Source organism: Telmatherina bonti, assembly GCF_933228915.1.
Source record: "Telmatherina bonti genome assembly, chromosome: 17".
In the NCBI taxonomy this organism is placed as follows: domain Eukaryota; kingdom Metazoa; phylum Chordata; class Actinopteri; order Atheriniformes; family Telmatherinidae; genus Telmatherina; species Telmatherina bonti.
This window is the reverse complement of record NC_136615.1, coordinates 17,686,509-17,703,839: the sequence shown is the minus strand read 5'-3', so window position 1 is coordinate 17,703,839 and position 17,331 is coordinate 17,686,509. Positions and strand designations below refer to the sequence as shown.

Here is a 17,331-nt window from a genome sequence, read left to right as displayed (position 1 = left end):
GTTTTTATCATATTCATTTGGCAGAGGCTTTTATCCAAAGCAGTTTACGATTGGAGAAGACATTCGGAGCAATGGGGGGTAAAGAATCTTGCTAAAAGATACTTTTTACATGAAGATGATAATCTTAAGAGACCAAATGATTTTTCTTTCTTCAGAATCACAAGGTAAGCCATTTTACCTGCCTGCAACCTGTAAATTTGCCTAAAATATGGAAAAAAGTGGGGCCAATCAGCATCTAATACTAACAAATACATATGGGTTCATGTGAGCTGGTTAAATGATTGTTATGAGTATATATAATGTACATTCTGTTGGATTATTGAATGAAACCTTGGAAAATCTGCCGACATCCTTTTGTGATGAGAGCAGAATACCAGTCCCGACCTGCATTCACTGGTATTTCTTTCCTGTTACAATAGGATCATAAAGCTGATTCATGCCTCTGCTACACTCAACCCATAGACTGTTGTCATTCAGGGCCATGTTTCACTTCATTGGTAGAGCTGTGCTCTTCTGACAGACTTCAAGAGTTTAAAAAAAATTTACCTCTGGATGACCCCAGCCGATGGTCAAAACCTCCTCCATTATCCACACTGAGTGCAAGCAGGTCAGCTGTCACCCCTGTTTACCATCCACATCTTGGCCCAGTGGCTCATCCATCCGTTAGAGCTGTTCATGATGGACTGGGTTGGTGGGACAGCCGAGCAAGGTCAGAAAAATGGCCTTATGCTCATTACGCTGGCCTTGCACCCTGCCATTACTTTCCGCTTTCTCTCTTCTGTTCTCTCAATCTATCTGTCACACTAAGAATGGGCAGAGCAATATATTCCTCCCCTTTCAGGCATGTTTATTATAGCTTTTCAGTTTAACTGGAGTTGCTTCAGAAAAGAATTCACATGTCTGTTTGGGTGTTCTCAATCACAAACTTTGCTTTGCTTTATTTTCAAGTTAATTTTCAAATTAACTGGTTAAAAACACACGTTTCCTAAGTGAGGTAGGGAAAATGTAAAACTTAAACAAAAAGGAACACTGACAGGATGCATCTGTCAAATCTGAAGAGTGACAACTTGCTATTTCTAATAAATCTTGGAGAAAAATCTTTTGTCATAACTAATTTCTGAGTTGTTCTGGGTGATTGATGTGTAACTACTATGTGCTGCTTCTGGGTTGGCTTCCTTTTGCTATAACACCACAGTGAAATAATATGCTGATGTAACTCTCTGTAAAATTGTACAATTTTACTGTTTGACTTTTCAGTATTCAAAAAAACGAAACATAGCTCATTTATAGACTGAACTAATACCAACAATTTTGGAAGATTTTGGAATCAGCAGATTAACTTATCACATGTGAGAGTGCCATGATCGGGTATGATAGTGTCCTTTACAAAGGTGGTGTACCTATACATATATATATATATATATATATATATATATATATATATATATATATATATATATCAGAGCTTTTAATGGTGACACCAAGGCTTCTAGCCAAGCATCTCTATGTGTAAGTTTGAGAGTACAAATACGTTAAATACCTCTTTCGATAAAACCTCTGTGGGTCAGATTTGCTCTGGAACATCCCACTGATGTGTGAGTGTGCTTGATTTAGAAAAGCAGAAGTTAAGGTCAATGACCTATTTGCTGTTTCTTCTTTCTTATGCCTTGGAAAGCTTAATTTATAAACAGTAATCCTTTTCACATGATGAATTGGGGTGTGTTGCTGTACTGGGAAAAGCCATTCCTGTTAGGGGGTATTTTTCATAAAAAAGAATGTGTTTGTTCTATTCAAACATGTTGTACATGACTGCTATAACACAAACATTTCAAAGCTAAATATTATGTCGTCGACAGTGATTGATGACAATCGTCATCTTAATGGAAATGATACTTTATTGTGTTTACTTTTTCTCTAGCACTAGTATGTCTCCTGAAAACCAAATTTCATTCTAAATTCAAAGCAAAATGTGGATATTTAAATCTTCATCATATTTATTCTGACGGAGATATGATGTATTGCATAGGAATTTAAATGAGGGGTGGGGAGGACCAAAGTTGATGATGCAGAGGAGACCCACCGTATCTCTTTCATCTAGTCAAGGAGTTTTCTCATATCTACCCCAAGGCCCCTGGCTCATCAGAAAGACCCCAAGACTAATCTGCAGAGCCTGACATGACCCACCCACACAGTAACAGCTGTAAAATCCATAGCTTCAAACTAATTAGGTGGACACAGAACACAATTAACCAATGATAATTAATGCCATGGTTGTGTGTGTGTGTTGCATGTGGGTGTGGGGTGGAGGGGGCATTAGGTGGGAGGTATTTAGGTACTTTCAGATTCTCGGTGGAGCTTTGTCAGAAATGAAAAATAGCTGCTGTGGATGGCAGGTGGGAGAATATACACATCCCAAGTGTGAAGACACTGCTCTCTAACTCCCCTGTCTAATTTCCTTTTTTTCATCCTTTTTTTTTTATTTCACTTTTAAGTCTAGCAACTAAGTGACATCTAGTGGCATAAACTAAACACTGCAACCAACTGAATACAAACACCTCACCTTCTACTTTCAAAAACAACTTATTGTGTAGTCACAGAAAATGGAACTAGGTGATGAACATCATGGCAAATCATTACTTTGCATCACACAAGTCTTCATTCCAACTTCTAAGACACTAAACATTATAAACAATATTTAAAACAACATTTTAAACAGAGATCCTGAAACCTGTAGGCCTGTTTACTGTAAAGTACTCAGTGGTTGATTATGATTTAAATCACCTCTTGTAACATTTCTCAGTTGCATTCTACTTCCCAAATGGCTCATTATCACATTGCACAAAATGTGAGTAAGTAAAACATGGGAGAAGATATTGCTGCAGTAAAACAGTGGAGATTTAATACTTCGATTATGAAAAGAAAATCTGTTGAGAACCTATTAGAAAGTTGGGAGTGCAGCAGACAGACAGACAGACAGACAGACGTGGTTAAATTCTCCAGAGGCGTGGTGCGAGGTGATGATGTCACATACTATTTTATGTTGGGTAATAACTACATCCCTACCAAAATAAATCGGAACTCTCTTGGTGGATAATTAGGACAGAAACACATAGCTAACATTTCAATAGCCAGAGTGCAAAGGTATGCTTTCACTGTAAGAAATTCAGGATTACACCAACTGTTGTTAACAAGCACTGTAATCCCTCTGCCTTTACTCATGCTGTTCTGTTTGTGCTCTATGTTTGCTTTTACTGTCTGAAAGTTTGACTGAGAACCACAGAAATATATTTCTGGAGCTATGAGTCAATAAAACATATACTATATTCTCAATATTCCTGCTGATTTCTTCTCGTTGTTCCAACTTCATCCATCTTATTTGCCTGGAGACGAAGGGGCTTGAACTTTTTTGTCTTTTAACTCGTCTGTTCCTTGGTCATAATCACATATTTAAAAATTTGATCAGCTGCTCCTGCACAGAAAAACAAAAAAGCATCTTTAGGAAGAAGAGAAAAATACCAGAGCGAGTGCAACTGATTTATCTGATGTTTCCAATGTCCTGAAGCTTGACACCACAATAGGTTTTCTGAGGTGCTGTGTTCAGGTCCTAATGGGTCAAAGCTTTTCTGATCATTTACATCTTAGATAGCAAGTTTTAATCGTGTCCATAATCAGTGGACACTTGTTGATGCTATGTGTTCATATTAGTGTCCTGAAATCTTGGCAGTTTTTTATCTGTAGAACTTATTACATGTTAAACCACAACTATGATGGGTACAATTATGAAGAGGTGACTATTTTTCACAAACTACTCTAAAATTATGGGTCAGATTTCTAAGGTCTTATCGTTTTGAAGTTAACAGCAAGAAAGAAATGTTTCTTTGCATTTTTTTTTTCTTTTCTTTTGGACAAGGAAATTAAGATTTAATGTTTTTTTAAGCAAATGGTTGAAATAAAAGTAGATAATAATGTAACAATAGGGAAATGGCTAAACATATAAAACAGCGGTGGTATGAAAGACATTTGCTTTGGTTATTCTATCCAAACCAACTGGCAGAGACAGTTATTTCTGCAATATTTTAATAAAAGTCATGATAGTCACTGAAAGATCTGTTCTAACAAACACAGGACCTTAAAGGGTTAAAATTCCATCCCACAGAGGTATATCTCACAGGTTGAGCTGCTGTGGAGCTGCAGGCATGAAGAAGATTTATGCACATAGACTGAACACCAGCGGAGATTTATAGATTATGGATCAGATCAAACATGTGGCGTGATTCTGGTCGCTCCAAATCTCATCAGGGCTCGCACATGAACCTAAACTCCATGATTTGGAAATATAATGTTAATGTTGTATGCTATATACAACAAAAACAAAAAAGAAATATCACTAACAGACAAAATCTATTTTGTAGGCAAGAAATAAACAACCTCAATGTGCCAAGAATGTTTTATTTCTTCTTTTTCCGGCTCAACACAAAGATGTTTTGTAATTACAATACATCAACATTAGACTGCAAAATGACAAAAGTGACCATGTCCTCGAAAGACATGCTGGCTTGCTGAATGTACTGTATACATACCGCTGTTTATTTTGATCTTAGAAAATGGAAAGAGTCTGTGTGAAAGAGCTTTGGCGCAGTCAGTCAGCATTTATTCTGAGCTCTGTGCATTTGCAAATTTAATTTTACCTTCCATTTCATATTCTCTGGAAATGCCAAATGTCATCAGCTAGGGTATAAAACAGTGCATAGCGAAAGCATCTTCAGCTTAACTCTTTTTAGCATTCTTTGTCATAAATTAGTCACAGTGTGTTGCCACTGTCATAGTTGCCAGAAAAAAAAAAAGAGGTCTAAGAAACAGTTCAGGGGTTTAGCTTTAAATGTAAAAATACCTTAAAATATATGAACAAATATATGGAAAGTTTTTACCCAAAGTAGAACTAATAGACCAAGCTGGCTACAACTTTTAACTCTCATGTGTGCAGATTTACCGCCATTAAAATTCTAGAAACTGGATGGAAAACACACAAAGCAGCAAGCATAATTTCCCATTAGTGGGGGTATAACAGCTGGCAAACTGACGTACAGCAGGAGGAAAACAATGAAGTAGTCTGCAGTACACAAGCTGGGTCATAAATGGGTTTTTGCATGTTAAAGGTTAATGCACAGGGAACCAATCAACTCAGAGAAGAAAAAAGAATCAGACTGGAGTGAAACTGAAAACACAGTCTAACAGGAAATACTAAAATAAATGTCTTAAAAAGAAAACAAAAAGTAACTGAAAGACAAATCAAAGAAGAACAAAATCAATTGGCTGAAATATGCCTAAACCGTGCTTTGCCTTGGCTGAATTACGCTTTAACACACACACACATATATGCACACACACAAGCGAGTTCAAGTTGATTTCCATACAGTGTAACTTTAAAGATCACACGTTTCTATAATGATTCAAGCAAAACAACTTTCATTTCCACATTTTAGTCATACCAAATAAAAAAGGAGGAAATAAAAGAAAAGGGAAATTAAAAATAGTCTTACAGCCTGTCAACACTTTTGCAACCATCTAAGTGTCTTTGATTTCTTGCTTTAGGGATTTCACCCATTCTTCTTTCAAAACACATTTAATCTTCTGACATTTGTAGGCTTTGTTTCACATGCTTGAGGTTTATCAACATACTTTCAAAAATCTTTAGGTTGGGAGTTGGGCGGGGGGGGGATCTTTCAATCTAAAAGTCTGAGACCATCCATTTGCTGGGTATTTTAATTTAGTTTAGGATCATTATCCTGTTTTAGAAGCAGAAGCTTTTCATCTTTGGATTCTCGACAGATTGTTTGATGATTGCTTCCAGAAATTGCTGGTATGTGATTGGACTTATGATTTCCTTGATCAGTGGATTGTGTTCCATGCTACTGTTCTATTACTAAGAACAGCCTTTTCACACACATATATACACATATATGTCCTTTCCAGAGCCATCACATGTTAACAACTGGACATGAAAACACTGGCCCTTTCAGATGGACACCGTGACTTATTCAGTAAAGGCAGGCAAGGGGACATTATTGCAGGAAGTGAAGGAAAAAAGAGAGAAAGTGACAGAACTGATAAGACAAGATTAAACGTCAACCTGACTTTTGCTGGATGCAAAACCAGGATGCAAGATGGATGCCTTCATTAGGAGCTCCACAGTGTGAAAAACTGCCAAGGTTCAGCAGCTGGGCTTCAATGTGTTCTTTATTCGTCCCTCTCTTTTCTATTACCCTTAAAATACATCAGTATTGTTTCCATAGAGATCCCTGTAATAACTACCTTGTCTTAAATACATTTTAAACTCATTTAGGATATATCTACCTGAAAACACTTTGCTATCTTCCATTTGCTTACTCATGCTTTATTACATTAAAAAAAATGTTAATATTTCTACTTCTGCCCTTAACTCCTAATATCTGTTGACTGTTGGGATGAGGTGGGAAGATTTTCTTGTGTTGAAATCTGTCTTACATCACCACTATAATGCTGAACAAGACATAACCATTAAGGGTTAACATAATTGAAATGATCAGGGATAAATGATCTGGGATCTTACATTTCTGGGACAGTTTGAACTTTGGAGTAATTCTTCCTTTCACTCCTACTCTAAAACCAAACACAGAATACACTCATCTTTTCATGTTCTGTTCAAGAGAAAAATAATCTTTAATCTTAAAAATATGCAGTAAATTTCTCGTCAACTTACACATATATTCATAACTCAATTATTAATAAAACGGTACTTCCAAACCTTTGCTGCTTGTTAAGATCAAACACGTCGTGAGTCTGCACAAACTTTCTTTAAGGCACAATTAACAAGAAGCCAGTCTCCTGTCGTCACATACATCACACCAGCATGCAGCAGCAGTCTGTAGACTGCAATGTTCTTCTGAGTCGAGGTAAGACAACATGGTTATTATTCAGCGACACATTGGTGACATTATGACTGAGTATGTGTGGCCGGAAGGTGTCCTCTTCTGCAACCAACAGGGGGCAATGTTGCTCCGTCATTAAAGTGATCTCTCCACCTAGAGGCTCCATCGTAGCTCTGTTTTCTTTTGCTTTTGGAGTACAGTGGAAAGCTTGACAAAAGACAAAAGAAATAAATAAAACAAAACAAATAAATAAACTACCACAGGAGATAAGTCTTGGGCAAAGCCAAATGACTTCAGGCAGCTTCATTTGAACTGTTAAATCAGAATTTGTGCTGCAATAGTTCAATAATTAGGGGATACAGTGAGGCTATCTTAAATGTCAGAGCAGATATATCAGCACAACCTATCACACGCCAGTACAGCACTGAAAATATTGTCCAAGTCACTCCTTAGAGCTCTTTCGCATGAACTCATGGCACAGAAATTCCATCTGCATTCCATCTACAGCAAATCTGTTAACTGGAGGATAGCAACATGTTTTTTCCTATTTGTACTAGTTGTGTATGTATGTGTGCATCAACTACAGGTTCAGATAACAGAAAAGTTGCACCAAATGGAAAATCTTCAATCAGTAAACATATTGGATACACCACATGTACATTTTTTTCAGACTAAATACAGTTAAAACCTGATGTTTGTTCCTTTTTTTCATGCTTATTTTACTGCATATTAATCCACCAACATCAATGTGCAGCTGTGATTAAAACTATGAGGCAGCTTGCTGGAGCTGAAGGTGAAACGTTCACACAAAGGCTTCTAACTTTGTGATTGTATAACAATGACACCCCCTTATCTTATGAAAGCGGAGACATCATGAATAAAACATGAGGTCATAATTTTTTTTACAGCCTCTACGTTACCTTACACATGGATGGAATAGTTAAAACTCAAAAAGTCAAGAGATAGCCTCAGAAGGGGGTGGTTTTCTTTAGAAGTCTTAAACCAACTCCCTTATTTTTCAGTAAAGAAAAAAAAAAAAACTAGTGAACTGTTTTTGCAGCATAAGTATTGTGTTTGTTTATAAACTAAATGGAAACAGGACTTCTGCCTGAGTGGGGGGAGGCAGGGGGTTGTAATTGTACACCATGACATGTGGTTCATCTCCACATTTGTGCAGTATTTTGTGACCTGTACTGTGAAAGGATGACGCCCCAATTTTATATTTCCTCCCCTAACAATTCAACTTTATTTCATTAATTAAAAAATTACTCATCCAAAGTGCACAGTCTGTATAATCATCACTGGAAAAGTCCCTGAAGTAGCGTGCTATTCATACACACTGCCATGGCATCGTGTTGTCTGTTAAACTCATTACATTTGTGCTGGATTCTTCTTCATCCCTTCAACTCAAATATTGTCTGTATCACAAAGCGTGATGGTGAAATTGTCTTTTTTGGATGAAGTTTACAAAGTCTGACAAAGTTTGGTGACTTATATAATGCAGTTTTCTGATTTTCATATAAAATTGTCCATAAGGGTGTAGAAACATTGGTTGCGCTTACTTCAGGCTCAGAGGAAGCGCAACAGGTGGCGTAAATCTCATATTAAACTCACAGATGAATTAACGCAAGACTGAAACAGGGTGAAAACAAGGTCACAATGGGGAATGAAATTCTGTGAATGGAACCACATGATAGAAAAGCAGTTTTCCATGCCAAAAGAAGTGCAAGATCGATATAGTACAGTTCAAATCAATAGCTCTCTTGGTTGGAGATTGTACCAGTGTGTTGTCTTGTAGAATACAAAAAAGGATTGCTATGAAGTGCAGGTTTCAGAGTGTGTTCATGGGGTTTAGGGCAGGTAGAAGAAACAGCATGTTCTCAGAGCACATAGAGACATTCACTGTGGATACCAGTGAAGAGGATTTCGTGGATGGAATTTGTCAAGTGGAGTTGAGAGTTTTCAATTGAGAATAACAGTAGTACTTTATTATATAAATACATACACACACATATTGTAGGTAAGATCTCAATCTTATACAAAGAAAAGTGATGTGATATAAGATGTGTTGAAAAGTCTGCACAATGTGCAATGCCCAGATATATTATATTTAACCCTGCAACTCTATGATTACATTCAAACTGTAAATATAGGTGTATAGTGGAGCATTTCAAATATTCATAATTTTATTAGGATGATTAATCAATTCTGAGCTTATTGCTCAGGTAAGGGATGCAATGTTAGGTTCCCTATTGAAATTGTAAGATGGTCGTACCATATGAGGTTGAAGCTGTGCACTGAGATTACTTTTTGCTTTTGGGTCAAATCTAGTTTAACTGCGTTAAAGAGGTGAAACAAGGTGCAATACTTAGAACTTGCCACAAATTTATTACCTCTTTATAATGTTTGTTTTCTTTTTGGAAACTATAACATGATACAATATTGTTGCAGCCGTAATGTTTACCAACTGAAGCCGTGGCCTACACATGCCTCCTGCTGTTTCTAATCATCCCAGTCGTCTTTGTTTGAAGAAAAATATAAAGGTTTATTTTGCCTTTCGAGAATTACATAAAATATTGTCAACAAGGTATGTTCTGCTGGATATTAAGCCAAATATAGACATGGTAAGAAAACCGTGTGGTTCCACAGTTGGTGAAAAATTAAAAACTCACAAACCAAATACATTTTGCCATCTCAATAGTACCCATGTGACTGCTCTTAAAGCAAGAGCATGTAATAATCCAAAACAAGTAAATAGCTCCTTATTACTTAAATATTTACTGTATAAAACTCAAACATCTAAAGTGAATATATTTACTTGTTGAACATAAGAATTAATGTTAGTCATCCTTTGTAAAAAAAAAAAAGCAAATAAATTTGAACATATATTAACTGAGTTTGCCTCATACAAATATATCAAAAAGTTTTACCAGCTTAGATCATTCAGACTCAAATAATTTTAGTACAATTTATAAGCGCTCACAATCCCTTATTTTTTTTTAGGAAATTTTAGAAAAAAGGTTGTCTATCCACAGCTTTTGTCTCTCAAATAGATTACATAAATGTGCTACTTTTATTCTGTTAGAGTTGCAGTGTGTGCAGTCACAGGTGGAGTACCACAGGGGTCAATTTTGGGGCCAGTTGTGTTCTGTATATGCTTTGCTTGTGTAACATTTTTCACAAGTAGAACTTCTTATTTTGTTGTTAAGCAGATCTGTTCACCTGTCCAGGTAGGTTCAGGGCCCATCAGTACCCATCTCCCAATCTTGTGTTGTTCTTAACTTATTCTAACAGCATTACCATTTATGGATTCACAATTGCTAAGAAGTGAATACTGTTACATTTAGTTGAATTCCTTTCTTCTTATAAATAAAAGCAATTTTGATATTCTAAAATTGTATAGTGCATTCTAAATGCATTTATTTCTTTATCAGACATTAGTTACTTTTTTCTTCTAATGATGATGTGCTGAAACCTACAATCAGACCAACAGATGGGTGGATATGATGGATGTCCTGGATTCCTGAAAACATTTGAGCAGACATTTACTGTAATCCATGAATGAAATACATTGACTTCTTCCATAACTGCCACCTTGCCAACTATTGGATGGACTGCCAACAAAATGTACTTCCATATTCCCTTTGGCCTTAGCTGTGCTTCTGAGATCAGTATGGCTTAGCGAATGTTGCACAATAACATGCTGAAGTAATATCAGAACATTTTAAGCATTAAGCCTGCTAAACATCACCATTTAGTGTTAATTATAATTTTGGTGGATTTCCAACATAAGTATTAAATTCAACACTTTACCTCACAGAGGTATTTGGCTTTGTCTGTTGCAGTCTTCTTTAAATGTATTACAGTCCCGTGTTCTTTTCGGAAGTAAACCTGCTTTCTTCAAGCAAAGATAGTTTAAAAATAATTTTATTACTTTTCTTTTAGCACATCTGAAAAATACAACTGACAAGTGCAATATCCCTGGAAGATTTCTGTGCATCATTTATTTCCTGAAAGTATTTTAAACCCTTTGTACACAGAATAAGTAAATAAGATGACAACACAATACCAAGAGCAGTGATCTCTGTTGGTGGAAATCTAATTTAGAGTCGTGTTCCCTTTAAGTAACAAACAGAGCTCAGTCAGAATCCATTTTATTGAGAGTTGACATTCAGATTTATGAGGTTGTACTGAGTTAATGCACAGCAATAGTAAAACAAAAGAATCCTGATGACACTAACAGTTCTCTCCAGGTGTTCGCAGACCCTGCGCAAGGGCACTGCATCATCTTAATGACTGAAATGCAAATTTTAAAGGTCCTCTCAAGTAGTTAGAAGTCATTGGCCTGATATCATTAAGTTTAACCTCCTCTCTTATTTGGAAGCTATGATTATGCAGAGGAGCAGACATTTCTGTGCAAGGTTTATCTCACAAGACATAGCAGCGGGGGCACATCAGTGCACCGCAACCTATAGTGTCAGCTGTTTATTGTCAGCCCTCAGCCATCCTGCTGTCCTTGCTGTTTACAGGCTCAAATGCTGATGTTTCTTCCGTCTATTTCCTCAGAAGCTTAGGATTTAGTTGCAAACGTGCAATTCAAATGCAAGTATTGCTTTCCTGTTCACTGGATTTTTGACTCAGAACTTAGTTTTTAGTTTTTATTGGAATTACTTGTGGTAAGATGTTTTTCTCAAATGCTGTATGATTCTGTATATTTTCAAAGTGTGGATGGACAGGAGTGTCATTACTGAGAGCTGAGGAGTAAATGGTAAAAGTCTAGAAAAAGAAACCCTGAAAATGAATTAGTTTGCATCAGTTTTTATTTAGTTTTTAGCAGAAAATCCCCAAAGCTATTTTCTAGGCTTTATTTTCCATTATTTCGAAAGAGTCCTCTCATATTTTAAACATTCTCTGAACTCAATGATGACACACACATGCAAACATGCATGCACAGAAAAACCTTGATTGTCAATCAGCTCTACCTTCATACATAGAATATGATACTTTATATAGACCAGTGTCTCATGCACAGCACTCATGCTTATTGATCTGAATACACCTTCGACTCAGCTGGCATTAATCCAGAACATTGTCAGATAATAACTCCTTGCATCCCTGTCAAAAAGCATGATGACTTAACCTTGCTGCACCAGGGTCTGCTGGCCTATTTAGCGACAAGAGAGAGCAAAAGATAGATAGGGAAGTGTGTGTGTGTGCATAGGAGTGCGTGTTTGGTGTGGAGGCAGATAGCTGTAAGAGTGACTATATCTTATGAGCAAGTGCCTGACAGTGAGAAACACCAAATCAGAGAACAAGTCCTCACTCAGCCAGTGGATATTGATCCAGGTTCAACAAGCCATCCAAAGGACCATTGATCTGGACAACATCTCCTCTCATTAGTCATCACCATGAGAGGCCGCGACACACTAAAAAAAGAGTGAATAAATAAATAAAAAAGAAAGAAAGAAAAAAAAAGGAAGACATAAAAGTCCTTCATAAGCACGCGATGTTACACAGAGCAGACCTGTGAAAGTGTTCCTAATCCTTAATATAAATGGCTTTTATGTTCACTCGGGTTCAGAGCTCTCTTTCCTCATTGTAGCTGTGTTTCATCCTCAAAATTAGAAATATGTTATTTGGTTAATACTTCCAGTTGAGAAAGAACTGGCACTACACATCTAACTGGCCCATATAGTTTGGTGTGCACTACAGACCTTTGTACTGCTTTGAATGTGATTATCAACTGTGCAGCTACTTAAAACTGCTAAAGCCAAGCAGTGAGATAACAGGTATAAGTGGGATAACAATTTAAATATTTCTAAAAAGTTTATTTTCTTCATGAAATATATCTGTACTCCAGCACAGTAATAAACATTAAACACCTACACAGAAGCTGCCTTTACAATTTGTCACAAAATTAGGCAACTATTAGCCCACAACAAGTAATAATTAAGAAAAGAGAAAACCAGAAAAATCTTGCCTCACTCTTAATGTTGTTGAATGATGATAAAAAAAAAGGAATGTTCACACTTTTCATAAAATGATTTAGTTGAGGAAGACATAAAAGCATGAATAAAAATTGTTATCTGCTGTTTCGAGCAGAGAAAATGCCCAGCGTGCTCGATGGCAACGCTTCCAGGTGAAAGAATTTAAGTTAAAATAGGTAGTTAATTTAATTTTGGAGGTTAACATGTTCCCAAATATGAGCCTCTCGAAACACGTGCTGAACCAGAACAACACGCCCTATGATTATGTCAGAGGAATCTCAGAGATTTTATGGTAAAAAGAACAAGTGTATGCTTTTTTTTTTATAGTGGAAGGGTAGTTTAATCTGGTCTATGAGTGCCGCAGTCCTGCAAGTGTTAGAGGTTTCCCTGCTGCAACACATCTGATTCAAATCAATGGGTAATTAGCAGACTTGTGCAGAGTTTGATGTCAAGTTCTGCACAGGTCTGCTAATTAAGTCTGATGTGTGTTCGGTGTGTTGCAGGAGGAAAGCTCCCAACACTTGCAGGAATGCGACCCTCATGGACTGGAGTTGGCCACTCCTAGTCATTTCCTAAGCCCAATAAAGACCAGTTTGCCTTCTTCTATTTTTATGTATTTGAATTAAAAGCCAAAAAGTGGCACAATAAATAATAATCAAGTCAATTACAGCTGCAAATCTTATTAAATTTAAAAGCTTGGGTTCTGTTGACCACTCAAGTAAACAATCACTACATTCTCTGTGATAAGCCATTTAGCCCTTTAGGTTTCTTCTGGTGTTTAACCTCAGGATGAATAAAAGAAATGGAATTAGGTTAAGCTGAGTTTATTGGTTTCTAGTAGCCTACTTCACTTTCTGAACAGTGAGTATATGTTGCCTGGTTACAACCTAAAAGTAGTTGGAAGTGTAAATTTTCAATGCAGTTTAGTCAGTGTGCCAGCACATCTCTATTTCTTTGTCACAGTTACTGACAAAGATGATTACCTCTGAATTCAGAATGAAAGCTTAAAGGGGTGCTATTATGGTATTTCAAGTTTTCTGAGCTTTCTACAGTGTTACAGTGTTGAATCTGTCATGTTTTTGCCATCCTGATCTCCTGGCACTCATCATTGGTAACTCGATCCACCTGTTGGCTTCTTAATTGCCTCTACTGTCTCATTCAGTTCACCTGGTTTCCTTTTCTCACTGCCTACTTAAGCTCCCTCCAATCTCTCCTTCTCTGCCAGATAATAATCAGACCTATGTCTAGTTGTGTTCCAGCGGTCTACGGATTGGTCCTCAGTTGCTGACCTTCTGCTTTATGCCCCCGGATTACCCTCCTTGCCTTGCCCTCGACGGACACCGCTACTTTTCGGATCTTCTGGTTACCGACCCTGCTTGTAGTGATGGGAAAATGAGGCGTCATGAATCAGTGAGGCATCGCTGCCAAGTGTATCACACATTGGTTGGCGCTTCATCAAGGTGCTTCATTTGCTCTATGTCTCCATTGTGTGGACAAAAAAAATGAACTACACACTGGTTGAGTTAAAGGGGTTCTGACACAGAGCTGTGAAATGTGCTTGTGTTACTTGTTGTTTGTGCTTTTGTGACTTTATATTTGTGCTTGTGTTACTTGATGTTTGTGCTTATGCAAAACTGAATAAAGATGTAATTTAAAAGTATCCATTTTTATTTAAAAATATTAATTTATCCAGTGTTTTGGGATACAGACGATTTCTTTTTTTGTACAATAGTTCTCCAGCTTTAGAAAATACCCTTTCACAGGGCACAGACGAGGCAGGAGTGCACAGAAATGCCACAGCTAGTTTGTACAGATTTGGATATACAGCCTTCTGTTGCTCCCAATACTTCAGTGGGTCTGATTTCCTCAAGATGTTAGGTTCCGACAGGTAGGCTTGGACCTCCATTGTGGCACCTGCAGTCACATTCGTCGTTCCAGTCTGCTGACTAGTTGCATCAAAGCGATGCCACAATTTGCTTCCTACAAAAAAATGAATAAACATTTCTTATTAGCACATTTGTACTGTATTAATTACCTTGCTCCACAGATTGAGTAGCTGATGTTGATGGAGTGGATGGAGATGGAGATGATGATGACTGATGATGCCTTATAATAGCAGCACACTCTGATATCAGTCTTGTCTCTGCATCCACTGCTTGATTTGGGCTAAAGAAACCAATTTTTTTAAACCTTGGGTCCAGAAGTGTTGACAGGTACATGATGCTCATTGACTGGATGTTATTTAGTTTGTCCCTCAGCTGTCTTCGAAGAAACTGGGCCATTTCTCTGCTCTCTGCTGTCTGGATCATCCCAATCTCCTCCTCTTCCAGGGAACAGTGGAGCATTGAAAGGAGTGGAATAACTTTTGACCCCGACACTCTCTTCTCCTCAGACAACTCAGTCGTTGCCTGATTGAAAGGCTCCAAAACTTTGAGGCAGTCTTTGATAATTGTAAAAGTATCTGCCGACAGCGGTTGAATGTCAGTTCGCAGTCCGGCCAAAGCTGCACCAACAGGTTCATGGAGATCATATAGCCGCTGGAACATTAAATAGGTGCTGTTCCAGCGAGTTTCCACCTCTTGAACAAGCTTCAACACAGGAAGGTTCATCTGAACTTGCATTTGTGACAGTCTTTCCTATAAAAAACAACAAACTTGTCAACACACACACACACACAAATAAAACAATTCACATGGTGCATGTAAAGGGCTTACTTTTGCAGTAGTGCTACTCTTGAAATATCCCACTATCCTTCTGCAGTTACTGCGGATAGCAGAAATCTCAAGAGAATTCTCCATTGCCTTTCTCACCATCAAATTTAGGGAATGTGCAACACATGTTGTGTGGCGCAAATGCAGCTCCCTTGCACAGGCACCCATGTTGGGTGCACCATCAGTCACAAGGCATGTGACCTTGTCCCTTATGCCCCATTCTGTCATAAGTGCCGTTTTGGTGCTTGCCAGGTTTACTGCAGAATGTGCTTCAGTAAAATGCTGCACTCCAAGAACCACAGACTGCAGACTGGTGCTTTCATCAATGAAATGGCATGTCACCGCCAAAAAAGATTCTGTGTTGATGGATGTCCACAAATCTGATGTAATGCTGACAGCCTGGGCTTTAGAAACCACAGCCTTGGCTTTCTCCTTGGTTTCTTGGTATCGTTTATCCACCATGGCTTTCAGAGTCTACAATAAAAGTATAATGTGTTAAAAAGAAAATGAGAAAAATATAAAAAATGCTTTGTGTACTTACCTTCCTTGTGGGTAGAACATAATTAGGGGCCAATGCTTCAAAAAGCTTTTTGAAGCCAGTGCCCTCCACAAAGGAAAAGGGTTGGGAATCTTCAACGACCATATTCACCAACAACTCCGCAATATCAGCATTCTTGTCTAAATGCATTACAATAATGTGTTATTATACAGTGAGATCACATTATTGTGTTTCCAAAAGGCATACCTGGGCCTGGATTTTCTTGAGTGGCCTCCACATTGACATGCAAAGACCGATAATGCCTTAGCATTGTTGAGGTGTTGTTGTTATACACCAGCTCCCTGAGGCACAACAGACACTTCACCTGAAAAAAAAAAGAAAAAAGAAAAAGAGGGCTATAGATTTAGTAAAAATGCAAACAGTATACAGCTGTTTTTAAACTTACATTTGTAGAATTTGTACATAACAAGGTAGTTACCTTATTCGGAGAAATCAAATCAAAATGTTCCCAGACAGGTGAAGTTTTTCTTTTTCTGGCTGCTGGTTCCATAGCAACAATTACACAGTTCAAAAACGTGATAATTGTATTGAAACAGCAACAAAGTGGACCCAATAACTCAAGATGAACGAGATGACACGGGCAATCCATTGCGTTTCAACCCCCCTTTTATTTCGAATGCCGCTCCAAAAGCGCGAGACACTTCCTGAACCTGTCACGTGACGCCGCATGCTCGGCGAGGCTTCACGATGCTTCACACGTCACTGCATACGTCAGCGACACACACGTCGACAAGCGCTTCGGCAAAGCGCTTCCGGAATTACTCGATACAAGCTTCGGAGCCCTGCTTCGTATTGGCCATCACTACCTGCTTGTCTTTGGATCTCCGAGACTTGTCTTTGCCTGGACGAGTAATTTGCCATTCTGTTTACCTCCCAGCTGGAGCCTGGTTTCTTCTGCAGACCAGTCACCCGGATTGATCTTCTGCTCATACTCCTTCGCCAATAAACTGGTCATTTGTCCAGAACTCCTTGTGTGTGGCAGTAATTACGGATCCTCACGGTAACTCATTACAGAATCCTCATCAGACATGTGAACAGCACCGTTTTTTTATCACCTAAACGCATGTTTGAGTTCCAGGAAGCTCTCCGTTCGGTTTCCATAGCGATGAAAAACGCGTTGTTTTAGAGTTTTTTTCTACTTCAAAATCCTTGTGACGTCCCGTGGG

General features: G+C 37.9%; 1 protein-coding gene across 1 annotated transcript; it reads right to left on the bottom strand.

The window, feature by feature from the left end:
* Window positions 1–12,170: 12,170 nt before the first annotated feature.
* Window positions 12,171–17,095, bottom strand: LOC306768632 (E3 SUMO-protein ligase ZBED1-like; the record flags this gene model as incomplete). The annotated part of the gene is made up of 7 exons (XM_079257040.1): window positions 12,171–12,191; window positions 14,649–14,875; window positions 14,931–15,483; window positions 15,610–16,080; window positions 16,148–16,284; window positions 16,352–16,469; window positions 17,036–17,095. 7 exons carry the CDS (start codon window positions 17,093–17,095, stop codon window positions 12,171–12,173), a joined length of 1,587 nt encoding a protein of 528 aa, XP_079113166.1.
* Window positions 17,096–17,331: the final 236 nt, after the last annotated feature.